The 27,641-nt window shown below is 50.1% G+C and overlaps 1 protein-coding gene across 3 annotated transcripts in view; it reads right to left on the bottom strand.

The window, feature by feature from the left end:
* Positions 1 to 27,641, bottom strand: part of NRP2 (neuropilin 2) — a 115,886-nt gene that overhangs the window by 77,243 nt on the left and 11,002 nt on the right. For all 3 annotated transcript variants that reach the window (XM_062190204.1, XM_062190213.1, XM_062190211.1), the window contains exons 2-3: positions 23,301 to 23,478; positions 4,105 to 4,286 (exon numbers count right to left, since the gene is read on the bottom strand). In XM_062190204.1, coding sequence (XP_062046188.1) covers positions 4,105 to 4,286; positions 23,301 to 23,478 — 360 coding nt within the window. The remainder of the gene's footprint in view (positions 1 to 4,104; positions 4,287 to 23,300; positions 23,479 to 27,641) is intronic.

The raw sequence follows: 27,641 nt of genomic DNA, 5'->3' as shown, positions 1-27,641 counted from the left end.
TCCAGGGTTCTGAAGTCCTTCATTCCACTGGGATGGAATTTTCAACCTTAGGAAATTAAGGGGAAAAAAAAGTGTGTTTGTCTGTCTGATAGATGGCTATGAATGAGAATATCCACTGCCTTATTTTGAATGAGATCATAAAACTTGCCAGTGTTGGCCTTTTTTATGCAGAAAAATCAAAGCTATGAAACTTGCATTCATGTCTTACTAAACCATTGTGCTGTGTGCAGCATGGTCAAAGCATCAGGGAGGCAGCTGAACATCAAACACCAAGGAAAAAGCTCAGAGAAGGAGACAAAGGTTGAGTCTTGCAGATATCTACTTAATGCAAGATCCTCTCCTACAATGTGCTAGAAGGGTAGAAGGTTAAGAATAAAGAACGCAGTCAACAGATCTTCAAGTCCACTCAGTGCTAAGATTCTCCATGGAAACTGGGGGATTTGGGTTCCAGCGAATGCTCTCAGACAAAGGGCTCTGCTCTCACAAACTCCTACTCTGTTTTTCTAGTGCCAATTTTACAACTTTGCAAGTGGAAGAAGTATCTACATATATAACAATATGAAAGACAGAGTGGATCGATTCCAAGTTGAGCCTGGCTGGACCACAGATGATCCCTTCAGTTCCTTAATTCAGGGCTCAGGTAGAAAGCCCTCCAGGTTTTCTCTCACTGTGAATGACCCTAGAAATTTCAGTTTCAGAAATGTCACTGGACATGGGCAAACAAAAACCTGATCTTGAACTTTGGTCCAAGGCACATCAGAAAAAAAAAAAAAATCACCACCAAACAAGCCACAAACACCTGTTCCACTGATTCCATTTCCAATGTCATTTTTTAAGTTGTTCAAAAATTCGTTTTTTTGAACTGCACACCATTTAGTCATTTGAAATCTATGCCAGTCATTTTTGCCTGGTCTTTTCTACGTGGACACATGGTGACATACGGAATCTTCTATAAGCCTCTTCACCTAGGACAGACACAAACTTTCCACTGGGGCCATGAGCCCCGTCTGCTTCTGCGTTGAGGGTTCTTGTCTCTAATTCTGCAGAGACTCTCACTAGGCCAAGGCTATTTGCGTATCTGTGTTGACACTTTCCCCCTTCTTTCTCTTTATGAATGCGACTAGCAAACATAGCTGTGTTTGTTTGGACTTCTGCAGCGCGTACACCCATTTCTTTCATGTTCTGTGGATGATGTCAACTGGGTGTATTTTCTCTTAGGACTCCTGCCGTGGAAACAGGGGCACGGGGCACGGCACCTGGCAGAACGCTCGTCCTTCTGAACTTCCCAGTGTGTGTGTTTCATGCAGGGTTGACTTTCCTGCCAAGAGCTGCTCTTCCGGATGGGCACAGCGGAGGTTTGAGTGGCTCTGATACGGCGGCCACTGCTCCCACCCCTGCTCACTTTCCCAGAAGTGTGGCTGTTGCTGGCACAGCAATGCCAGTCCTTCCATTTCTCCACACCCAGCCGTCTACCTGCATTGGCTGGCACCATGGTTCTCAGGCAGTTCACAGATGTGTTGCTTCATTCGAAATCCTACGATGGCATCTCAAAATGGCAATGAATTATGACACCCTCTTGAATGTATTATCTTTTAATATCCTCCTCTCGAATCGGCACAACGGGGAGATTTAACATTTCCTTTCTGCACGGCTTTCCGGAGAGCGTGGCATCACGCCTTGTGAAACAGTTGAGAGGCACGAGGCCACAGATGGGCTTTAATGGCACGGCTCACCCTTGCTCTGGCTTCCCTTGGCCGGCTCCTGGGACCAACATGCTTGGGGGCTGTTTGTCTTTCCTGATCACCACAGTGGAGCCAAGTGACAGCTCTAGTACTGCCTAACAAACTCCTCAGAGCCGCTGGATTGCTCCCTCGTTTTCGTAACCACAGCATGTTAACTGCACCTTTACTTAGCACGCACCCATCCTGCCTCACGTTACACTTTCCCTCTCGATTTACATTTACAAGTGTGTTCTTCCAACACTGACTGTGCATCTGTTAGGTGTGGAGGGTTTACACACTTGTCTCGCGCCCTGGATTTGGATGTCCTATCGGTGCTGGGGATGCTGGTTTGCATCTTGCACAGGAGTCACGAGAATGGGGAGCGCAAGTTATTTGGGGGCCTCCCACCAGCCTTGAGCCCCTAGACACGCAGATTGTCAGCCTGTGAGAACTGACTGTGGTCAACAGCGTGAAAACCACAGCAAACAGACCATCTTGGGACACGTATCCTGTGACAAACCGGCTCCCACTCCGGCCCGATACAGCTCCCCCAGACCCACCCCCGCCTTCCTTTGGTTCCAAGTTCTTGTTCTCGGGCAGACAAGTCTGACAAATATTTAGACAGAGTGGACAGAAAAAAGTGCTTTCAGCAGCTACCACTTCCTTTCAAGAAACTGTTTAATGAAAAAGAAAATATATATGAATAGTTCCCCTCACACTGAACTCAACAGGCGCCGGCCTCAGGCCTCTGGATGTCAGGGCTGACAGCTCCCCCTGCCCAGTCCCATCCACGAGTTGAGCTGTAAAACTGAACCTGGAGGTGGGGATGGGGCTCAGGCCGAGGGGGCAAAGCAGAGGAGGTGCTCCTCGGCCTGGAGATGGTGAGCGAGCTAGCGCCCCGCACGGAGAGAAGGACGCGAACTCGGATGCCTTCCTGCAGGTGCTGGGACTGCATCTTGTGGATGGATTGGCTACACCCGGTGTTTCCAGGGCCGGTGAAGTGGTAGGCAGCCCTGATGGGATTCTAGCAGCCAACTGAAGAGAGACCTTGTTCGCCTCTTTCTCTGTTTTCTTTTGGATGACTTTTCTTTTTTTGACAGGCAGAGTGGACAGTGAGAGAGACAGAGAGAAAGGTCCTCCTTTTTCCGTTGGTTCACCCCCTAATGGCCGCTGCAGCTGGTACACCGCGCTGATCCGAAGCCAGGAGCCAGGTGCCTTCTCCTGGTCTCCCATGGAGTGCAGGGCCCAAGGACCTGGGCCATCCTCCACTGCACTCCTGGGCCTCAGCAGAGAGCTGGCCTGGAAGAGGAGCAACCGGGACAGAATCTGGCGCCCCGACTGGGACTAGAACCCAGGGTGCTGGCGCCGCAGGCGGAGGATTAGCCTAGTGAGCCACAGCGCTGGCTTGGATGACTTTCCAGGGAGGCTGCTCTCTGGTGTTCAGGAGTCAAGGGTGGAAGGGAAGAGCTGCTGGAAGGAGGAATCGCCGAGGGGAATCTGGACGTCATTTTTTCATTCAAAAGCTACAGTGGGACCCCTTTTGGGGGTGGTCAGGGTAAGATCTGTAGAAACTCTAACAATGAAAAGATTATGTCCTCCAGTCCCATGAAATTCCAAATAAAGGCAACATTAAACCATGAAGTAATTGGGGAGGAAGTTCAACCAAGGTTTGCTTTTTCCCATGAGATTTATTTTGACTTTTTAAACACACAAAAGTCAATACTTCCAAATGGTGTTTGTCCATATATTTGGTGCCCCCTACTCTGAAAATAGCATAAACAGTGCTCTGGGCAGGCACTGTGGTGCAGCAGGTTAAGCCATGGCCTGCAGTGTTGGAATCCCATGTGGGAGCCACTTTGAGACCTGGCTGCTCCACTTCTGATCCAACTCCCTGCTACTGTGCTGGGAAAGCAGTGGAAGGTGGCTCAAGTCCTTGGGCCCCTGCACCCATGTGGGAGACCCAGAAGAAGGTCCTAGATCCTGGCTTCAGCCTGGCACAGCTCTGACTGTTATAGCCATTTGGGGAGTGAACCAAAGATCTCTACCTCTCTTCTCTCTCTCTCTCTCTCTCTCTCTCTCTCTCCCCCCTTCTCTCTGTCTCTCCATAACTCTACCTTTCAAATAAATAAATAGATATTGGGAAAAAACAACAACAGTGTTCCATCTGCCTGCCACTTTTCAACTAAGATGGTGACCTCAGCTGGCTTTTCATCTCAGACATCTCTACCTTGAGCCTGTTCCTCTGTCACCTTGCTCTAGCTGGATGGAATTGTAACCCTTGGTCACCTGTCTCAACCCATGGGGCTGCTATACCCCCACCCCATGTCCCACCTTCCTCCCCAAGATGCCTCTCTCCTGCTCTTCTATGGGTGACCCCTCTGACCTGTCTTGAAGATCTCGTAGCGCAGGGAGAAGCCTGCCCCCTGCCGGGCGTAGTCAGAGGTGAACTTGATGTAGAGCATAGAGCCCGAGGAGATGATGGTGGGTGGGGCGATGTTCCCACAGTGCTTGCCCAGGAGGTCTGCGGATTCACTGTCCCCATCCCGAATCTCAATGAAGTCATACCTAGGTGGAGATGACACAACAGACACAAATGAGAACGGATCACTACGAGCAGACAAGAAGGACCGCTGTTCCCCCGCCCCGTTCTCTCCATTTGTCTGTAGACACTCAGGTGTCCCAGATGGACAAACATGGGGCTCTCAGGTTTGCTTGTGCACCTTGGGAAACACTGATGGGGAAGTATTGATGCTTTGTGAAAGCCACAGAGCCATCGGGCACGTGGCTGGGAGCCTTATCCTGTGCCCACACGAGAGCAGTGGCATCGCTCTATCAAGCATCTCAAAGCTAACATCTCTCTTCCTTCCTTTGCCAGCATTATTTTGATTGCCGTTTCTCTCTCTCCGAATTTTGGTCTCTTCTTCATAGTTCTGTGTCATTGCACGTCACTTAACTCCTTTGAGTATCAAGTTCTTCATCTCTAACGTGAGGATCAAAAATACCCACTTCAGGGCCAGGCATTTGGCTGAGTGGCTAAGACGCTGCCTAGGATGCCCACCTCCCACTTCAGAGCATTTTAGTTCAGTTCCTGGCTCCAGCTCCCAATTGCAGCCTCTTGCACATGTACACCCTGGGAGGAAGCAGGTGATGGCTTAAGTTCTTGGGGCCCTGCCACCCAAGTGGGAGACCCAGATTGAGTTCCCAGCTCCTTGCTTTAGCCTGACCCAGCCCTGGTTATTGTGGACTCTTGGGGAGTGAACCAGTGGATGGAAGCACTTTCTCTGTGACTCTTAATTAAATAAAATTTTTTTAGAAATCCACTCCAAGGAGTTGAGAAAGAGATGGAATGAAATATATATATATATATATATATACACACACACACACACACACACAGGGTTAGGCACTGTGCCAGGCACACTGGGGATGTTTCAGAGAAATCTGTTTATTTTCCTGCCCCTCACCACTGTCACCTCCTCTTCTCTTTAATTGTTAGTGACAAAGACTCCCCATCCAGAGGCCACCTTCCTGCCACTTTCACATCACCAGGCTCTAGTCAACAACACTTCTTAAAAGGAGTCAGAGCCATATTAGATAAGGCAATAAAATTCTCTCTCCCACGGCAGGGGGTGGATCTCTGGGGACCTAGAGTTGACTGTCAGACTCAGCAAGGGGCGGGGTGAGCTGCCCTCCCTGAGCTGGGGCTAGGGGTGGGGAGGAAGATGCCTCAAAGACACCCTTGGCCAGGTTCACGGCTGATACACACATAATGCACCGTTTTATCTTTACAGACGCACATTTTCAGCCGCGCTATGTGCTCTGGCAGTCTTCACGGGCTCTGTCGGTCTCCCTTTCTGGGTGCCCAGTTAACAGTCCTGTCACAGCTGCCTAGGTGGGAAACCTCTCAGCACCAGCTCCCTTCAAATTGCTGGCCACTGACCATTATTTACTGACAACCATTCATCCCCCCTCTCTCTTCCTCTATGTTTATTTATTTTGCATCAACCTGTGAAAACAACACCTAAGAAATCTCTTCCTGGTGGCTAAAGAAAGGGGCGGGAAGGCTGTCTTCCCTGGAACACGCCTGTGGCCCCTGTCACCCGCACAGCATCTGTGGGAGCCTGCTTTCAGCAGAGGGGCTGGAGTGAGCCTTGGCTGAGGCCCTGCTCCAGCCCCTAGGAGCCATATTTTCAGTCTGCTCATCCACTTCCCAATAAATAAGCCTGTTCAGGAAGAAATAGGAGATCAGGAGTGGCTCATGCTTGGATGGAGAGGACTGGATTCCTATAGCCAGAAGAATGGCAGCATTGGGCATTTAGTGCAGTGTTAAGTTACTATTTGGGATGCCCACATCCCAGATCGAGTGCCTGGTTCAAGTCCTGGCTACTCTACTTCTGATCCAGCTTCCTGCTAATGTGCACCTGGGGGGAGTGGTGGGGGGGTAGGGATGATGGCTCAAGTACTCGGTTCCTGCCACCAACTTGGGAGACCCAGACTGACTTTCCAGTTCCTGGTTTTGGTCTAACCTGACCCTGCCTGTTCTGGGCATTTGGAGAATGAACCAAACAGATGGATGATCTCTCCTCAGCTGTCTCTCTGCCTTTCAAATAAAATGGAAATAAATAAAAATTAAAAACAAAAAAGCCCTAATTCTTAAAAAAAAAAAAAAAAAAAAAAAAAGAATGGCTGAAGCAGTCCAGGGTCTGGAGCAGTTTCCCCCTGCAGTTCTGGGGAGAGGGGCAGAGACGGGGTAGTCCCTGGGGGTGGGGCAAAGTGTCCAGGTCTGTGATTTCAGTGTGAGAAGTGGTGCTGACTTTGAAAACAGGCTTCCTCTCTTCGAAAAATAAAAGCGAAAAGACACTTATTTCGTTCTCAGAGGAAACTCCCAAAACCTTCTGGAAAACCCCTCCTGCTATTTTCATGCTGAGGACAGGAGACACTGCCCCGGCAGTGTGCAAAGGAGGAGGAATCCTGTGCCTGCACCTGCCACTGCTGACCACACAGCCCCACCCAGCTCCCTGCAGGGGCACGCAGGGCTCCAGGCGCCAAAGTTCCCGTCCTGCAAGGAGACACAGCTGCAGTTGGATCCCAGCTTGACCACTTTTTAGCTGGGTACCCTTAGGCAAGTGACTGGACCTCTCTGGGCCTCAGAAATGGGGAATGTTAGAGGAAAACAGGGCTGTTGGATAGATCCTTTCTCCTAGGGTGGTGGTGAGATGTAAGTGACTGAATCTAACGTGTAAGAAGTGTGAATACCTAGTCTGGACCTCAGTGTGTGTGGAAGGTTAACTGATTCATTATGTCCCCAGCCCCATTTCAGGAGCGAGGAGGCTGGGACACAGAGAGGAAGTGACTGGCCCACAGAGGTACAGCAGATGGGCCTGCTCAAGTATTTGGGAAAGATGGGTCAGAAGTTAATATGTACACAGCCTTGAAAACAGTCAAATGATTGTAGCAAGATGCACGTGCATCTGCGGGCATTATATTTTTTAAAAGCATATGAAAAGTTTGATTCACAGTTTGTAAGCAGCATACTACAAAGATCCAAGCATGAAAAGCAAGTAAACCAATTTCAATATATTTATAAACCAAGTACTCTGCTATTGTACATAGTGCTGCAGGTCTGAATCTTATGTTTTATGGAAGAACTTTAAAAAGGTAGACTGTTAAAAGTGTGTTGAGAAATACATATATATTATATGTATACATTATATGTATATATATATATATATATATATATATATATATAAAACCTTGTGTGAACATAGAGAAACAAATCTGAAAGACTCTACTCTAAAACAGTCACAGTGGCAAGACATATGGGTGGTAGGATAAATGATAATTTTTAATTTCTCCTTTGTTGTCTTCTATTATCTGCCTGTTTATAATGAGCCTACATGTTTTAATAAGCCAAAAATTCATAAAATCAAGCTGCTTTCCCAGAGTAAAGACCTGAGGAAACGGATCCAGCCCTGAGGATATAGCAGTTGAAGCTGTAAATTCGTCACCACCACCATCATCCTCACCATCACCACCATCATCCGACTTGCAGAACACCTCGCACCGTGTCAGGCACATGGCCCACACTCTAAATACGTGAGAAACATCTCACAGAGCACCTTTGTGCTGCCAATTCCTCCAGAAAGGACGGCCAGGCCCTGCCATCCCACTGGCCTGTTCATCAGCGTGGGAGGGTTTCATCTCCTTGCTTAATCACCCATGGAGTCATTCTGGAGATTAACAGAATGGCATGCAGCAAGCCTACTCCACAAATGCTGCTGCTGCAAGCTCGCCCCAGTTTACTCCACAGATCCAGCACCTCAAATCCGTTTTCGTCCTGCAGCCAGCGAGAGACCGCCTATCTCCATACTCCGGTAGTAAACGGGTGCTTTTGGTGAAAGGTTCCTGTCTCTCAGTTGTCTTACACATTTTCTCTCTGAGCTTGTTAGTTCAAGGACCCCTCTGGTGAGCCCTTTTGTGGAGCAAATAGGCAGCCCTTCCAAGAACTTCCTAGAAAAACCACATTTTTCTATCAGGTTTGCTCAAGGGAAGAGTGACCCGGGGCTATCAGCTGGCAGCTGCAATATCCCCTCACCCTCCAGGGTCCTGGTTCTGTGCCGTGGACAAGCCCCACTTAACCACACGGTTTTCTGGCTAGGCTTTTTCTATAAAGGACACACTCCAAATGGCATGCTGACTTCACACAGAATGTCTCATTTACCTCCTGTGTGACTGACTCATTTGGGGAAATTTTTTATTATTAGGGATTTGCCACAGCTGGAGTAAATCTTCTTAGAAATTTCCATGTTGTCAGGTTCATTTGCAGAAAGCCCGGCAGAGGCTTAGGAAGTTTGTGGCCTTGGAATAAATATGATTTTGCATTGAGCATCAAATATCCAGTGTTTGTTTGGTAAAGGAATCTGGGGTACAAAAGAGCTCACCCCAACCTTAGTCAAATAGGATAACCGGGAAAACTGCTCTTAAGTAGGCATTACTCACTTTCCGAAGGCAACAGACATTATTAACTACAGTGTTTGCATTTCATTATCCATAATCTCTCTCAAATGAAAAAATTCCTTTCAAAGCTTTAACACTACCTTGTATTTATTATTTGTTTATTTATTTATTTTGCCATGAGCTGCAGTGGCCGCCTCTATTCCAGGCTCTTTCTCTCTCTAAAACGGATCCTATCGCATCCTTTAACTTTTCTCCACAGATTCCAACATCTGCATGTGGAACATCTGTCTGGAGACCGACTTCCCTACTTTCTTCCTCCACTTCAAAGTCTTCATGCCTCTCCCCAAACCTGCATTTGGGGGCGTGGGAATCTTGGTGGTGGAATTAATTTTAAGAGTCCACAGGAGAGAGATGAAGAAGCAACAACCTCATCTCTTTCTGTCATCACTTAGGCCAACATGCAAAGAGGCTTTTGAGTTTCCATAAGTCTATCAGCACTTGACACTGCCCAGTAGGGCAGCCGGGGCTGGGCTAGGCAGGAGAAGGTCCAGCCTCTGTCAGAGTATCACGGTATGGATGCCACTCAGAACCGCGTGGGAGGGGGCTCTAGATCAGACACAGTACATAGGTCCTCTGGGTACCAATGCCATTTGTCTACTGAATGGAACTTGGGTCTGCGTCCCGGAACACCTGTGCCCAGATCTGCCATCACAACCCTTGTCAAACAGGCCATGTCCCTTCCATGCTGCTTGTGTCATAGAAGATCTGTAACAGTGTGCAGATGGTGAGCCCTTCCCCGCCCCCTGGGACCTGGCACTTGCTGTTTCCCCCTCTCTGAAATGCTCTTTGCTTTGGGCGTAGTTGGTTGTTTCTCAGCCTTCAGGTCTACGTGCAATGCCACCTCTTCAGAGAAGCTGGCCCTGAGCACCCTGCGTCAGATGGGTGGTCCTTACGCTCTATCTCACCAGCTTCTTCTTTTCTTTATGGCTATTATCATAACCCAAAAAGGTCTTGCCTGGTTTTTGCTTATGTACTGCCTCCTGCACTGGACAGTGAGCCCCATAAGAGCAAGGACCTTACTTTTCTGCTGCTGAGTTCACAATACTTGCTGGGTGCGTGACACGCAGGAGTGACCACCGACTGGGACTTGTGGTGGTAGCTCCCTGTGAAGGCAGCAGCCCCCTGTAATGATACTTTCCCAGGGATTTGGTAGGTTTGGTCCACTTTGTCCTCCGTCTTTGTGCCCCAACACATTCACTGAGCTATTCTGGTTGCATCTGAAACCCACAATGTTGCCTCATGACTCAAAAACATGAAATATAACATTTTGAGTGGAAAAAACATCTCCAATCATGCTGACAGCATTTTCACTATTAGCGGCAAACAAATCAACTATAATTAAAATGCTGTCAAAGTGATTTGAGATTTTTCTCACACTTTCAAAGTTCCATATTTCATGAGTAGATTATCCAGGCCAGAGAATTTATCGCCTCCTGCAGCGTCTTTTTTCCAGGAGGCTCAAAGACATCTACAAACACTGTCTTATTAATCCTTACATCAAACCCTGCAGGGAAAATAGGAGGAAAAGCCAACAGGACTGTGCACAATTTCCCAATGAAGAAGCTGCCTGAGACATAAAGAGACCACGAAGGCAGGGCTGCACAATGCTGAGGTCTCCGGCCAGCTCAGGTCTACAGCCAGGACACCTGCTTCTCGCGCTCTGTACGGACGCCCAGCCTTAATGGAGAAATTGGCTTGCTGTCAGGTCAGGATTTTTAAGAAGTAAATTTCATTTCCTTGAATTTCTCCTTTCATAGGCACCGCTCATTTAATAAGAGGCTGGTCTATCAATGGAAATTGCTTATATTTTATTGAGCAGTTATGATGTGCCTGGCCTTCAGCTCAGATACGATTTAATCCTTATTTAGACCCACCAGGCCCTATTACAATTCCCATTCACTTGCAGATGAGGAAACTGAGGCCCAGAGTGGTGAGATGACCTGCCCCAGGGCACACAACCAGGAAAGGTTGGAGTCAGCCCTGGAGCCCAGAAATCTCACTTCCTTCCCTTTGCCTCCTTGTGGAATGAAGACCAGAGAGCAATGAAAGTTCCAGCTTGCCACAACACAACAGTATCCACAGGCAGCAGGTACAAGGAAACCTTGTGGTTGTGGACCTCCACAAAATAGGTATCAGGTATGAAAGAGACTTAATGGAACCTTGCTCTTTTTATTTAGTTGTTCTGCTCAAACAAAGCCCACAAGACATGCCAAAATGAATAGACAAATCACCAATAGAAACAGCAGACTCGGAATTTTATGGTTTCAAGATTCACCCAGTGGAAACCTTGCTTGTGAGTGCTCAGATGGGATAACACATTAATTTTGTAAGCGCAGAATTTTTATAAGCACATGCACACCCGTATGTGAACATATGGCTCATTGAGTGAGAAAGCAGGATCCTGTGTATTTATAAGCTCTTAAAGCATCGTCTAGAGCTCATATTCTTCAGTCCATTGATTTCCAGTAGGGTCCACACATGAGTTTCAATGGATCGGCGACCTCCGTAATCTTATGCCACCATGTTTGGGAATGTGTGTGTGGGCATTTTCCTAGGGAAGGCACCAGGGACAAAACAAATCTTCAATTACTGCTATACAACAACACATCTGTCTACAAGGGTGTTGTCTACCCTCAGGGGTGTGTAGCATCTGAAGGACTTTGTGGACAGACCCAGCTAGTTTCTGGCACTTGCTAGTGACTGCAGGCAAGGACTTTTTCACCTGAGTCTCCATTTCTTCACCTTTTGGGACTGCGCCAGGATTGTGACAGTAAACTGGCTCTCTATTATCACCAGTATTGTTCAACAAAACAGGACAGTAGGCTACAGACACACAGCACTTTGGAGACTAGACACAAGAAGCCCAAACTAAAAGCCATAGTTAGAGTCTCAATGACCCCAGTCTTGGGACTTCCTAAAGTACTCCTCCTGTACAAATCCATCAGCAGTGGCTCACTCACCTACGTTTCTGAGAATTTATTTCAATCTATGTTTCTGAGCACAGGCTCCACAGCCAGCCTGCTAGGCTGGGTTCAAAAATCCATGACCTCCCCAGAGTTTGGAGACTGAATGCACCCAGTGGTTCAGCACTGTGCCTGGCACCTAGTAGGTGCTCAATGCACAGGTGTGAGCTGTTATTACTGCTATGCATCATTATTATTTACTGTCCCACTCCAAGGCCTCAAGCTCTATGTGCCATAGCTCTATGTGGGTCTGTGTTTCTGCATTGGTGCCAGGGGCTTTGCTAACAGTGACTATTTGCCATTGCATTTTCTTCCCACCATGAGCCTCTAATATTTTGAGCTTCATATTTGAAATCCCCTCACAGCCTGGGTCACCAGGGTGTTTAGAAGGCAGGAAATCTGACCACCCAGCAAAGGAAGTATGCAGAGAGAATAACCCAAAACAAACTGAAGGAATTATTCTAAAAACCTTGAAGGCAAGAACATGCAAACTACAAACATCGGCTATTTATACTTGCTGGTTGTTTTTTTGCAGAAGCCCCCGGATGATGGCAAGGGCCCTGCCATCTCATTGTTCTTCATGGCATGGGCTGCCAAGAACTCACCTCCACGTGAGGAAGACAGGGCACTGGGGCCTTCTCACTGCACATGAACCTTCGGCGGACCCAGGGCACACAACAAAGCGTCCAGTACTTTGGCCCTGACCCTTCGGGTGAGCACCACTTCCCAAACCGGGCTGGTTCCCCAGCGAGGTGCATTCCTGAGGCCGGATAGCCACAAATATGCTCGGCCCCTGGACCAGCAAGCACTCCAGAGGCCTCTGGGAAGGAACGTGTTTGCTTATGTAAGGAATGATTGTCCAGGTCACCAGTGCCAGGGGGACGTTTCAGGTTTAGGGCAAGCTACTTTCAGTAAGGCTCTATATCTATAAAATCCTCATCCTGTGAGTCACCCTAAAGGGTCCCTGGCTGGCATTTCCTTAAGGCACCAGATTCAAGGGAGCTGAGAGTATTCCAAAGGTCACGTCCATTCCTTTCCTCCTGCTGTTGCCTGGGTATGAAGGCGAATCCCAGCATGGCCAAGACTAAATTGTCCTATGCTGGCCTGATAGCTCTCATGCCTCAGTTTGCTTGGCCTCATAAAGGGGAGCAGGGATCATGCCTCACCCCCACCCCCCACCGCCTTGCCTCCCCACAACTGGCTTGAAGGGCCATAAGGCATCCGGTGACCACTAAGAGGAAATCAGAGTGCGTCATCCTGGGACCCTGGGGCCCTGGCAGCGTCCCTCCACTTGGCTGGGAGAACTGCTCCCTCTGAGACAGGTGTTCACTAACCCTGGCTCCCAGAGGGTCCAATTGTACAGGCAAATCATAACCTCCCCATCAGTCCAAAAAAATGGGAGCCCGCTGGGAATGGGGCCCTGGGCACTGGGGAGTGAACTGCCCGCATGAGAAAAGTCCTTTTGGGTTTTCCAGGGATTTAGGCTCCAGGTCACTGTGCAACCCGCCTCTGCTGGCATCCAGCCTCCATCTCAAAACTCAGATGTCAAAACCTGTCTGAAAAACATGCCATGCGGAAATCCAAATTGCGGAGAACTGGGGAGTAGGTGGCAGGTGTGATGGGCCCCAGGTCCTTCACTTCGTTTGCTTGAAGCCTCAGGTTACAGAGCTCAGAGCTTCTCCCGGCTCCAGGGGCCAACTTGTCATGACTGTGCAAAAAAAGCACCGTGGTGTGGAAATGATAGGCCTGCACTCATGTCCAAGCAGGAAGGCGCAGCTGCCACGCCAGGGTGGAGATTCTGAATACAGCACTTGGTGGCCAGTCAGCTGGAAACGCTTCCTCCTCTCCAAGCGCTGCTGAGAAGCTGTGCCCGCGACAGCACGGGGCGCAAAGGCAGCCTCGTCCCCCAGTGCACGGCAAGGCCCTCGCCTCTCCCCATCACAGAGCTGCCCCTTCTATCCCGAAAGCTCTACTCTGGGTTGGTAGCAGGGGAGGGAGGGAAGTTGTGAATACTTGGGAATATTGGGTGCTTTTGGACAAAAGCTCATATGACTATGAAGAAAGGACATGAGCCCCTACAAAAAAAGGGAACCAGATTACAGGAAATCTCCAAGCAGGATGAAACAGCGTGAGTCAGAGCTCGGAAGACCGTTATTTACCCCACAGCCAGAAGCAGGCAGTTTGGTGGGCGAACTGCTGGCTGGCTGCAAGGCCTCCAGACCACAGCGGCCAGCAGGGTGCGCACAGCCAGGGCGGAAGCATTTAGTGTCAGGGGTGCGCTGTGGGAGCCGCACATGGCTAAGGGCCCTGGTGGGTGGGGGAGAGTACAGCAGGAGAGACCCCCAGGAGAAGTCAGTACCCCAAATTGTAACCCAGCAGCCTGCCTGGAGGCTTGGACCAAATCCTGGATCTGTCTGGGCCTTGGTTTCCCAGTGGATAAGAAGAAAATAATAACAGGTCCCTACCTTGCCACCACTCTCCCAGGGATGACACACAGATAAACCACTTTGAACTTTCAGATGAAAGGGGCTCTATAAACCTGAGGTCTCATCAGCTGTAATTGTTACGGTAATTATTTTAATGATAATAACGATGATGATGTGAGAAGTGGGGTGGGGAGGGGACGAAATCTCCTACCTTGAGAGACAAAGAACAACTCTTCCATTAAAACCTGCATCACAACTCTGTCTGCTGCCAGCTCACCACCATCTCCTGCAACCTGCCAATTCCTGGGCTGAAATATTATTTACTCCTTTCCTTTCCAATAAAACAATTATTTGTTCCACCGTTTCCCTCTTGCTCACTCTCCAGTGTGTCTGGCTTTGCCCTGACAGCTCAGCCGTGGACTGTTTACATGTCTCGCTCACCCTCCAAGACTCTGGTTCAGCTCCATTGACACTAAAGGCAGCAGAATTCTCCCAGTGTGAGGAATCAATTACTTCCGCTGACACTCTATTACGGGCCCTTGCGTCTCCGGCTTCCAGATGGAGAGTGAACGTGGTGCTGGGGATGGCAGGGGATTTGAAGGCGGTGGGGGCGGGGGGCGGAAGGGGGCCTGGATGACAGGGTACTGACCAAGAGGCAGGCCTCCTGCTTGCATTTAAAGCCACAGAAAGATGTCGCTCTCCTTGACTGCCCCGTCGGCATCCGGAGGTGACCGACATGACAGGAAGAGCCAAAGAAAAGGTACAGAAAAGAGTCAAGGAAAAACCTTGTCAAGGATATCTACAGAAATCAGAGAAGCCCCGAATACCTGAGCAGGAGGCAGCCGCTGACAGCTCTGGGCAGACTAACTCAGGGACGCGGGGGCTCTTTCACCTGCCTGGCCTCCAGTGCAGCCCTCTGTGACCTCTGGAGCCTCACTCTCTCTGTCTGCTAAAGGGGGTAACAGTGGTAGCAGCCCCACAGGCTGTCAAGGGAGCCCTTAGGGAGTGTCTGACATTTGCTGAGAGCTTAGTAAGTGTTTGCTACTACTGTCTATCTGACAATCCCTCCACCCACCTACATATAGTTGGGTCTCCAATGGGGCAGAGCAGAAACATCAACAAGGTTGCCGGGATGCCTAGCTACAAAGCCAAGGAAAAAGGCATGGAAAACCGTGTGCTTTCCCTTCACGAGTGTAGTCTTACACGGCCCTCCCAAGCGGAAGCGTGACACTCAGGTTTTTCTTTCTCCTTCTTCTTTTTTGTTAAATTAATTTTGACCCAGCTAACATTTTTCAGGGATTTTCCTTCTAGGAAAAGAATTTTTGATTATGTAAATGAGATACAACCAACTACTCTGCAATCAACGGAGATGAGTCGGGAGACGCGGAGCCCCATAATGAAAGACGATTATGGGAGTGCTTTCCAGAAGGAAACACAAGGGCAGCTACTATTTGTCCCTGGGATGATTTATCCCAGCAGAAGTAGAAGAATGGAATTAAATTATCTTTGAGTTTCTCTTAATCCAGAGGTCTAAATCCCCTTGCCACTAAAAAGGACAAAGCAAAGAGAATATATATATATATATATATATTTTTTTTTTTTTTTTTCCTAGAGGACTTATCACTACAGGAAAATACACAAATCCCTTTTTGGAAAAATCTAATTTCTTCACTTGTATGTTTTGCCTCTCTGCTTTTTCCCCACCACACCTGGAGCTCCCACTGAATTTCTGAAGACAGACTCTGAGCCAGCGTAATTAGTCAGGAGGATTACACAGAGTTACATGGGGTGAGTGGCTGGCCCCCTGGGATCGCTGGGTGCAGAGGAGGTGCCAGGGTTGAGAGGCAGAACAAGTGGGACTGTGCAGGATAAAATCTCCAGCGATTTCTCCATCAGAAGATAAGGCACATTGTTCAGAAGGCCGGCCATAGTGAAGCTTGCATTGTGAGGGTGGTGATTGCAACATCGCAGATTCAAAAACAAACTGCCAAAAATAACCACTGTCCCAACTGCTCTTTAACCTTGGGAAGAGGAGGAGAACAATCTGTGGGCGTTTCTTCCCACTCCCCCGGCCAGCCGAAGTCGCTGGGTGGGGTCCCTGGTACGGGCTGGCGAGCCCGGGGCGCCTGTCAGCTGAGCTCCAGTTAGCAGGGTTGTGCCCATGACTGCGCCAGGTACCTGGAGGTGGATCTGTTTGTGTCATTAGGAGGGTTGTTGCAATACAGAAAAGTCTTACTGCTCGTGGCCTCCTTGGGGGAATCACAAGATTTCTGTGGTTGGGCGGGCAGTAAATCTGCAATAATGTCATGAGTAATCAACCTGAGGCTCCCTCTTGAGCAAAGGTGAGACACCCTCTGGAACCACAGAGAACTCTCTCTCTGCTTTGTTGGGTTTCCGCAGCCTTCAGCAGACACCAGCGGAAGCCACACCTCCCATTGGGCAACTTGGCCTCCTGCCCTCTACTTGGGAAGGGACGTGGACTCTGAGACCGTCCTGTGCAGGGGAACTCTGAGGGCGGCCCCTTGGTCCTACGTGTTACTGGGGCTGTCCCAGGCCAAAGCCCGCTATTCAGCCTTCAACTGGGGGCCCTGAACCGAGGGTATGAGAGTGCAGAGACCCTGCAAGGCATGGGGATGTTAGGGGCAGCAGGGTCCTCGTAGCATCAGTCTTTCCTGCTTCCTGACCACAGCTCCTCTCCTAAGGACATGGTGGAAGCCGCATGGCCAGGATATAAAATCCAAGAGTGGTGCTGAGGTGCTTCTTTGCTGGGAGAGAATGTGCAGCAGTGAATAACAAGAGCAGCCTTCCTTACACTATCCTTCCAGTGCCTCTAGACAAAGAAACTGTGTTCAGACATGTTCAAAGACTGCTGCTTGCAGCCATCATACCTCCCCACTTCTTGACTTTGAGGCTACTGCTCTCTGCCTGGAGCACCAGCCACACACATTTCCTCTTTGCCTGGCTAACTACTTCAGTGAGTGCAGGCATCACCTCCTCCAGGGAACCTTCCTTGATCTCCCCAGCCTTGACTAGATCTGGCTGCTGTGGGCTCACATAATGGGCCCATATCATGTCCCTGACCAGAATCTATAGCGTGGAGGAGGCATAAGTGTGAAAACAGATATCTGTGGTGAGGATTAAGTGCTTAGCCCAGTGGCACACTCACAGGTGATGTCCCAGATTGGCTGCTTTGCTGTCAACAACCGTTTCTTGCCTCCTCCTCTAGCTCCATTGAGGGCCACATAGGATTGGTTCATTCATCATGGATCACCCATGCTGGGCACACAGTAGGTGTTTACTAACTACTTCCTGATGAATGAACCAGTGACCTATTGCCATTAGGTTGGTGAGAGACCCATGTCATATCCTCTCCTTCTGCTGTCATACATCCCTAGAGGGACAAACAGGGAGGAAGGCTCAGTCTGCTTTGAAACACAGGTTGATGTCACGCTGGCCTATGCCCTGGCATCTCCAGTGTAAAAAATGTCCTGGAAACAGTCACCTGCACCCCCAGGACTAGGTGCCCTAGGCGCTTAGAAAGGAACTCACAGAATTCACATACTCCCAACACAAGAGAATCACACAGGAATGAAAAGCAAGCAACTCGGGGGGGTCATCAGAGGCTGTGAGAGTTCAGAGTAGGGGGTCGGGAAAAAGAACTGGAGAGCACAGGGTGGGGGGCACAGCTGGATGCGCTGAGAGGTGACGGGGCAGGTGTGAGCCTTGGGGGCTCATGCAAATGTCCCATGGCACTGGGCTGTCTGCCAGGCATGGAGGGTGGCCACTGAGCCCAGGGAACCAGTGAAGAGGAGGGGCTGGACTGAGGAGGCTGCTCTGTTCTCTCTGTTGACCGTGGTCAGTTTATCAACCTGGGAAACCCCAGACTCATCAGAAGCAGACACATCTGAGACTCAGGTGGCTCCTCTGGTTGTGAATAAACACAACAGCACCTTGTTTGTCTGGGACGCACAGACAGAGGCCAAGAACACAACCCTTACATACCCAGAATGGGGGCGGGGGGGGGGGGGAGTGGATCACGAACATCTAAAGGAATGCTCTGGCTCTTTTCACTTTGGGGTCACTCTCCAGCCCTCATGCTGCTCTGAGCTTGGCTGACTGAAGCGGTCGGAAATGGTGGCCCCTGAAATTGCACCGGCGTAGGGCAAAACTTGGCCTCCATCCCCCAAACTTCTCAACAGACAGTAAGACCTCCTGAAACAAAATCATTTCACATAACAACAAAACAAAAACAAGCCAGAGAGGAAGGCCCTGGGAGGCAGGCCTACCCCGAATAGGAAGTGACAGCCAGACAGTCCCAAACTTTCCCATGACAAAGTACAAAGATGTAACAGTTTCTAATTTACTGTGCATCTGCACAATCATGGCACAGAGATCTTGCAAGTAGTTGTTAGCGTCACCACCTTGCAGATGAGCAAACTAAGGCCTGGGAATCTTCAAAGGCCAACAAAAGTTCAAAGCTGAAGCTATTAAATATGAGTATGACATTATCTGCCTACTGATACAAAGGTCAAAATTAGACTCAGACTTCTGGGCTGGCATGGTGGCCCAGCGGGCTAAGCCACTGCTTGCGATACCAGCATCCCATATTGGAGTGCTGGTTCAAGTCCTGGCTCCTCTGCTTCCGATCTGCTAATGTGCCTGGGAAAGGAGTGGGAAATGGCCCAAGTGCTTCTGCCCCTGCAACCTATGTGGAGTTTCTGGCTCTTGACTTTGGCCTGGTCCAACCCTGGCTACTACGGGCATCTGGGGAGGGAACCAATAGATGGAAGATATTTCTCTCTCTCTGTCTCTCTCTCTCTTTCTCTCTCTCTCCCCCCTCTGTCTTTTTATCTCTGTCACTCTGCCTGTTGAATAAATAAATAAGGTTTTTTTTTTGACAGGCAAAGTGGACAGTGAGAGAGACACACAGAGAGAAAGGTGTTCCTTTGCCGTTGGTTCATCCTCCAATGGCCACCACGGCCGGCGCGCTGCGGCCAGCGCACCGCACTGATCCAAAGCCAGGAGCCAGGTGCTACTCCTGGTCTCCCATGGGGTGCAGGGCCAAGCACTTGGACCATCCTCCACTGCATTCCTGGGCCACAGTAGAGAGCTGGCCTGGAAGAGGGGCAACCGGGACAGAATCCAGCGCCCTGACCAGGACTAGAACCCAGTGTGCCGGCGCCACAGGCGGAGGATTAGCCTATTGAGCCGCAGCGCCGGCCATAAATAATTTTTTTTAAAAAAGCAGAATTCAAATCCTGAATCATCAGGAAAAAGTTGATCCCCATTAGTGTCAGCTTTGAGAAGACAGAAAAATGCAGCACAATTTAGAACGCTTTTTTTTTTTTTTTTTTTTTTGACAGGCAGAGTGGACAGTGAGAGAGAGACAGAGAGAAAGGTCTTCCTTTGCCGTTGGTTCACCCTCCAATGGCCGCCGCGGTAGGCGCGCTGTGGCCGGCGCACCACACTGATCCGATGGTAGGAGCCAGGTGCTTCTCCTGGTCTCCCATGGGGTGCAGGGCCCAAGGACTTGGGCCATCCTCCACTGCACTCCCTGGCCACAGCAGAGAGCTGGCCTGGAACGCTTTTTAAAAATCAGAAATCCTTTTAGAAAAGATGTTACAGGGGAGGTTTGAGTAGTACCTGGACATTTCCTTGGGAGGGAGCAGCTTTCTTCAATGAGGTATGAGTGCAAACTTTCTTGCAAGGTGCTTAGCCTACAAGGGTTCTTTTGGGTCTTCCTACTGGCTTTTGTACTTTCTGAAACATGTTTCAAGCTACGTCTCTGGAAATTCCCAATTCTTCAAGGGACCCACACTCTTGGTTTTGGTTTGTATCTGCTGGGCCCCTGGAATGGGGAGAGGCAGTTGTGTGAGTGCTCACTAACAAGCCGGCTATCACATGCTACTGAGTGTTTTTCCAAACTACGTGTATCTAAAATTCTAGAAATGGGAAGAATGCTCGACTTGGTGTGTTTCTCAAACCATAACACTGGCTGATGAGTCAGGGTCAAGGTCTCCATATACGGAGGCAGCAGTTTCCAGCATCCTCTGCCTCTCTGGGAGTACAGTGGCTTCTGTTTGTCCAGACAGCCCCGAGTCCCACCCTGTGGTCCTGGACCACGGGGACCTGGCAGTCTCACAGCAGCCTCTGTTCTCTGCCCCCAGCTGCCACGCAGGCCCCAGAGCAGCCTGTGGATGGCCAAAGGGAGGAGTCCGGGGAAGATCAGCAGAGATGTTAGCCTTGGCTTGCTCTGACTCAGGCAGAGCTGAGGCTCACGAGGGAACTTTTCCAAGCAGACAGCAAGATCAAATGGAACCAGTCACAAGTGGCTGTTAGGGGGAAAGGTCTGTCTGGGCTTTACTCCTTGACCTTCGGGATGCAGATTTCGGGGTACACGTCAAGGATTTAGGGCCCTCGGCACAGGCTAATCCTTTCCTATGAGGACCCTGTCCCCAGATGGTGGCAGCGGTCTTGGTGGTTAACCCTGCACCCAGAAAGAAGAGCCAGTACACGGGCAGCCACAGGGACCAGCCTGTCTCCGCAGCTGGGCTGGCTTTTTTTCTGACTTTCTTATTCATTTCCCCTTTCTGCTAGGGTGTTGCCGCTGTGCCAGAGGTCAGGAGGACAGCAAAGCGGTGTTCTTTCGGGAAGAATCCACCTTACGAGCCTTGGGAGCCAAGTGCCACTTGAACCAGGTGCCCAAAGTAAAGGGGAAGGAAGCCAAGTGCCTCTAAGAGTCAGTGCTCAGGAGCTTCCTGGGAGGGAAAAGGCAGCAGGGAAGACAGGCAGAGGGAAAGCGGGCAGCGGTGAGATAGAACTTCCAGGACTTCAGTTCCGTTCATTGTTCTTTTCACCAGACAGTGAAACAAGGCAGGAAAGAGAGCCGTGGCCATTTACTCTGCATGCAACTGGCCAAGGGAAACAGGCAGCCCTACCTGGAAGAGGGAGAGGCTTTTCTAAATATAAAAACGAGTAAGAAAGAGAAACGGGCGCGAGAACCAGGACCCCCTTGGGTGGCTGAGGCTGAACTCCAGGGGTTGCTCTCTGACAATCTGGCACCCGGGGTGGGGCGGGGGGGGGGGGGGGGGGGGGAGAAGCCAGAGAGATTTCTTTCTGACCTTGCTGATCTCTGAGCCAGAAGCACGGGATGAGGAAGGGGGAGGGGACACAGGAAGTGCTCAGTGAGGATCAGAAGGCAGGACATACTCTAACCCCGGGCTTCCTCTGTCCCTGCTCCAGCAAGGGGTGGGGGCTCTGGCCAGTGCTGGGTCCTGGGAAGGCAAGGGGGTACCCGCAGCCCCCAGCAGGGCAGGAGCAGGCTTTTCTGACCTTTCCTACTTCCTAACATGTTTTAAGCCCTTGGATCCTGAGATTTTTCCTTCCAAAATGTGCAGCTTCTCTCTCAGCCGTTATGAATATACATAAAATGACCTCTACACAATTTCCCTGGGAGATTCGCTGGCATAAGCATAACAGAATTTGGCCCTCTGTCGAAAGCGGTGCTTAGTCAAATTTCTCGGAGCTCAGACCCAAGCTCTCTGCGTTATGTTGACATCTGTGCCAACCTCCTGCAGCCCAGCAGAGGCCCGCAGACCCAGAGGCCTGAGGAGGAAGCTCTCCTAACAGAAATTCTTGGCACAGGTCACCACTGGGGAATCGGAAGCCTTGAGGTGCTGAGCACATGCATCAGGGTGTGTGTGGGACTTCGAGAGGAACATGGGAGTTACCCACCATCGTCCACTGAGTCAAGGGCAGATCTGGGCTTAGAAACTCCCTCTTGTGACTCCCGCTCACGTGAGACATCCATGAGAAAGGCCCTTCCGTTTTCACCAAAGGTCACCCCTTGTCGGGAGAAAGCCTGTTCGCAGGTGCACAGTGGTCCTAGGAGGCTCATAACGGCATCAACTCTCCAAGCCTCACCTTCTAGCCCTGCGGACTTTGTTTCCCCCCATGAGGATGCCCTGGCTGGACCCTGGCCTGATTTGAGATGAAGGCCAGAAGTTTTGCTGGCTCCCATCTACCTGTCCCGCCTGCTGGCCCCTTGGTGAACATTTTAGGACCCACAATGCCTTGCTCAAAGGAATACTCGCACTCTTTATTAAGCAGACAGGATCACTGGGAGTTCTTGGAGCAACTGTATACTGTGGGTGCCCGTCTGGAGAGAAGGACATTGGCAAAGACTTTTCTGCACCGTTTGCACATTTTGATGAGGAAAGCATTTAAGATTGGGCCAGCATTGTGGCATAGGGCAATGCTGGATCCCATATTGGAGTGCTGAGTCCCATATTGGAGCCGAGTCCCAGCTCTCTGCTATGGTCTGGGAAAGCAGTGGAGGATGGCCCAAGTACTTGGGCCCCTGCACCCACATGGGGGACTTGGATGGAGTTCCAGGCTCCTGGCTTCAACCCAGCTTAGCCCTGACCATCACAGCCATTTGTGGAGTGAGTCAGGGGATGGAAGACCTCTCTCTCTGTCTCTCCTCACGATGGCACCCATACCCAAGGGTGGTGGGGAGAATTGAATGTATTAGTACTTGCAAAGCCATCAGAACAGTGTGTTCAATAATCTGTGACCCCAGCTCTGCCACTCTAACCTGTGCAGCTCAGTTAGCAAGAATCAATAGGAATCTACCCAAACTCAGATGTTTGGTTCTCTCTCTCTCTCTCTCTCAAGAAAACAAACAAACAAAAAAAAAAAAACCCAGCTGCCGCTTCATCAAGTAACAGCTGGCAGCAGGGGAAGCTTCCACTGGGAATCCAAGCTGCTGTTTAAGGAAGCTAGAGAGGTTCCTACATGCAGGCACAGTGCAAAGTGGGAGGGCGAGCTCCCAGGGGAAGATAATTCCCCACAGCAAGGGGGTGTGAGTTGGTGGTCCACCCCCCACCCCCCCCACCCCACCCCCACCCCACCCCCCATCCCTGGCCCCACATGGCCACTTTCCTCTACTGCTGCACTTTCAAGACAAGGTGCAGCCTCTGCCCTCCCCACTCAGGTGAGTCTTCCACACTACGGGATGAAACAGGAAGGGGCTGTCATGTTGAGGTTAGCAGCGCGTCCCGCGGTGACGGTGCTGCCAGGAGGTGACAGGGCGCGGGCAGGGAGTGTGCCTGTCACAGAGAGGAAAGGAAACCACCAAGGAACGGTGCAGCGCGGCGCGGCGTGGCGCTTACTTGCAGTCGTGTTTCTCAATTTCGAAGTGAGGGTTGAAGTTGAGGACAATCTTCTGATTGGGCTCGGGGGCGTACACAATCCACTCGCAGTTCTGGTGGGAGGGGTAGTCCTGGGGGTAACCTGGAGAGGTGATGTAGCCAGCATCTTTGGAATTCAAACGGCCTCCACACGGCGGGTCTGGAAGAAAAAGCCACAAGCCAAGGAACTTCAAATATGTTACAGTCATGGGTTTTTTCTTTTTTTTTTTCCTCCCTCTCCTGGCGTCTCCTCTCTCCCAGTGGCTCATTACAACTATTTTACAGTCCTTTTATGGCAGTCCAGAAGGCTAACCCACTTACTCATTCAGTGGAAGAGATTCAACCCATCCTACCACCCACTACACATACATGAGCGCGCACACACACACACACACACATGAAAGGCTTCTGTGAAATGGCCGTATATATTCCCAATTCCATGCTCTGAGATTATAAAAACAAGAAGGCTGCACACACTTCATCTGCCTCCCTGCCTTTTCCTGTCTCCCCTCCTTGGCCTGTCTGCCTCTCCTCCTTCAAACCTCCCATCTCTATCTTTATCTCATTTTATTTGGTGTCTCCCGCCCGCCAGTCAGAGCTGACAATAGCGGTGTTGTGGTGCCGACCCACAAGGCGAGCCTGGTAACAATTACAAGTGGTGCAGAGGAAGTACTTTCAGTTTTGGGCCAGAACAGGCCCTGGAGGGTGATTTTAGCTATTTTTTTTCCTTTCCCCTTTTAAGAAAGAAAAAGCAAAACCTCCAAACATTTCATTCCACATACACCGCAAATTTGATTTATTATTTCATTATACACCGAGTGGAAAAATCTGTATGGGAGAACCCACTGACTCTGACCTCAGAATTTCCACAAAGGTGCTTTGTGCTGCACGGACGCCTTTCTGCCCACTGTCCCTCCTGCCTGGTCACCGCCACCAGAGTGTGCTGCTGCCTTCCAGCTGTAGCCAGCCTGTGCCTGTGCGAGGCGGCCAGCAGCAGCTGGCTGCCCCCTCCCAGCCATGCCTGGCTGGAGGGCAACAGCCTCCCATGGGCCAGGAGGGCAGGCCGGGGGGGGGGGGGGGGGCAGGGGGCGGACACTTTCAAAGGCAGAAAAGGTGGGAGATGACATTTGAAGAAGCCCATCTCTTTGGGGCAGAGGGTGGGGGTGGGGTGGACCTCCTGCACTCCCCAGCATGCATTCCCGGGAGGTGGGGGATTTTGCTTAATATCACTTGAACAGCAAAGCACCAGAGACTTGAAAATATTCAGGAGCCTCTTGGAGACCTTCCTGAGAAGTGTGCGTCTCTTAGCATCAATCACGATTTAATATCGCCATCTGCATGGAGCAGCATGGGCCCGTGAATTATGTATTACAGCTCAGCAGCCCCCCTTCAGGATGGGGTCTTTCGCCCGTGTTCGCTCTTTTGAGGGAACGGGTCATGCATTTTTTAGCTCTACAGGTGCACTTTACTGCTCCCCGCGTCTGCTGGCATTACTGTCTCCCAGACCTCGGCTTCACGTCACCAGCCTGACAGGCTTTAAATGCACAAATGATGGGCACGCCGCACAATGGTGGTTGGGACACAAATCCACACAAGTAGCCTTTTCAGCATGGAGCCTCCGCGAGCTCACACTGCGCCGTGTTGAACTGCCCAGAATCTAATGGATTCAGGTCCATTTCCTACTGGGTGGAAAACAAAAGCAAGCCATTTCCGCCGGCTGGTAGACACCACATCATCCTCCAGCTAATGACCCTGCACCTCCCGGGTCCAGGAGGACAATGGGCCCAGACGCAGACGAGGCCAGCCCTGACGCCTGGTGCCTCGCCTTCCTCTGCAGCCAATGCCTGCAGGCTTTCCAGGTGCCCACAGCACCCGCCCATGCTGGGCACCTGGCATCAGCCAGCCAGTCACGTGGCAGCCCATGGGTCCTGGCTCAGGCGTGTGAAATGGGCCTGGGAGTGGCCCTCTAAGAAGGCAGGGGCGCCGGGACTTAACAGCTCCAGCTGCTCTGACCCTGCCAGCTGGACAGGGCATTTCCTACCACGTCTAGCTCCTCTGCCAGCTGTTTTGCAGGAAGTGCAGCTCTGCCACCGACTCCCCCACACCACACTTTTTTTTTTTTTTTTGCCTTGGAACTCATCAGAGGAAGCCTGACCGGAGTTCCTGTGTAGTCACCGCAGCCATGCTCTCCCTGCCTTTCCTGACTCTCCAATTACTCTCTAAAGAAGGCCTTCTCCCCCTCCCATCCCCTTCACCCCAGGTTTCAGCTTTTAGTAATTAGATCAAGCACACGGATCAGCTAGAAGGCCAGACACCACCTCACAGCAAGGTTTCAGTTCTCACGGACACTAACCGTCCCTTCCCCACGACAAGTAAACTAATAAATAAATAGGCACATCCTCTATCCCAGAACCGAGAGCATGCTGCCAAAAACTTACTTAACCAAAAGAAAGAGGAGGAACCCTGGTCTTCTTTTCCTCCATCCTTTCTTTGTACAAAGAAAATCAAGACATTTATTGAAATAGCTGAGAACTCATTAAAACATCTGCTTCAGTTGTGTGTGGTTAACCTTTTCCATCCCCAAACATTTATAAACTCACATTTTTGCTTGGATGGCATCCGCACTCAGAAACTCACACAAACATAGATACCGAACACACATCAATTACATATACATATCAGTAACTCACACTTTTGTCCTGTATACACGTTCACACCCTCTCATAAAATATCACACATCATTTGCGGAGCCACAGATCCCCCAGATAAATACTAGATTTTCTGTTTCTATTTTTCTTGGAGAGAAAGGAATTCTTAAAATGCATCAGTAAAAATTGTTAGGAAAACACGCTCAATCCGACATCTCCCCTGGATAACTGATCTTTCCCGCCCAGGGTGGGGAACTCTTGTTTCTTAAATGAAACCTGCTCCAACAGCCTTCCTTAGGATTTCTTCTGAAGAGCGGTGCCATCCATTACTCTGCAGGCTTTTATTGTGTTCCAAATCAACCTCGAGAATGCTTTCTGTCCGGCTGGAGCAGAGGCAAGCCAAGCCAAAGGCGAGTTGAACTCAAGGGCAATCCCCTTAAGGCCAATCTCCCCGCACAGAGGGGAAATTGACCCGGTTGCAGTGGGAGCCACTGAGCCTGTTGGGTGAGTTGACAAGGAGCTTCATTCTCCAACTATTTCTTGTGAATACCTTTCACCTGGGGCAAACTCATTTCCCAGCGAGAAGTAGCAAAACCCAGGCCAGGCTGAGACTGGCTCAGGGTGGTGTTGGTCTTCTCCAGAATCTGGGAGGGAAGCCTAGGGAATGGGCCAGGTCAGGTCTGATGAAGACCTCCAAGACCCCAGGCTGAAAAGCTTAAGGTGGCACCTCCAGATGTGATTTGCAATAGAGAGAGCACCGCAATGCGGAGTCAAAGTTCTGACGCCACCACCACCTATAATGAGTACTTGCGTATTTTTGTTTGAAATACAAAATATCAGATATTCTCTCTCTTTCTCCCTCCCCTCCCCTACCCTCTAGCCCCACCTTGCTTTGCTGGTGGCCTAAGTACTATCTGATGGAGTCTAGGGGTGAGGAATTTATCCTCCTACAGATCCTAACTTAAGAGAAATCATTGATTCCTTGGTAATACTTGGTTTTTAGGAAGTATTAAGGGGACAAGAAAGTCTTTTAAAAACCCGGCTTGTCTTCCAGGAAAATTTAATTGGAGTTGTTTTAAAGGAACTCTGTATGCCTTGAACTTGACAATAATATTTTCTAAAAACTGAAGCCTGACTGTAATACGAACTTTTAAATAATCAGAATTACAAAGGCTCAGCACAACAGCCAGAGCCACATGACAGCAGATACATGAACAATCAGGTCCTTTGGTTTAGCTGAACTGACAGAAAAAGTCTTTCACAAAAGCAGGGAAACCTGGCCACCGACTAGGTGTGAGGTTAGGGAATCAGGCGGTTGTCATCAAAGAGGATCTGGAGTGCCAAGAGAGAGGGTTTGACAGCAGCAAAAAGACGACAGGCAGCACCTGATTCTTCACTTCCCAAGTCTCCTCCGGTTCATAAATGGTAATTCAATGAGTGGACAGAATTAGATGTGGTTTTCAAAATTCTTTTTTTTCCCCCTTGAACAAAACTCTACCCAGAACCCCAGTGTACAAAGCAGACAAAAGTGGAGCTCTTCTTGGAGGCTGGGAAGGAGGGTAGCCAGAAGCGATGCTGAGTCTGCACCTCCCGAACCCTCCCACAGCCTCTGTGGGCCTTCTCAGCAGGTGCACTGGGGCTCCCTGGTAGGTGGTTTGAAACCCACTGAGCTGAG

Source organism: Lepus europaeus, chromosome 1, assembly GCF_033115175.1.
Source record: "Lepus europaeus isolate LE1 chromosome 1, mLepTim1.pri, whole genome shotgun sequence".
NCBI classification, from domain to species: domain Eukaryota; kingdom Metazoa; phylum Chordata; class Mammalia; order Lagomorpha; family Leporidae; genus Lepus; species Lepus europaeus.
The sequence above is the reverse complement of the archived record's forward strand: the minus strand, read 5'-3'. Positions and strand labels throughout refer to the sequence as shown.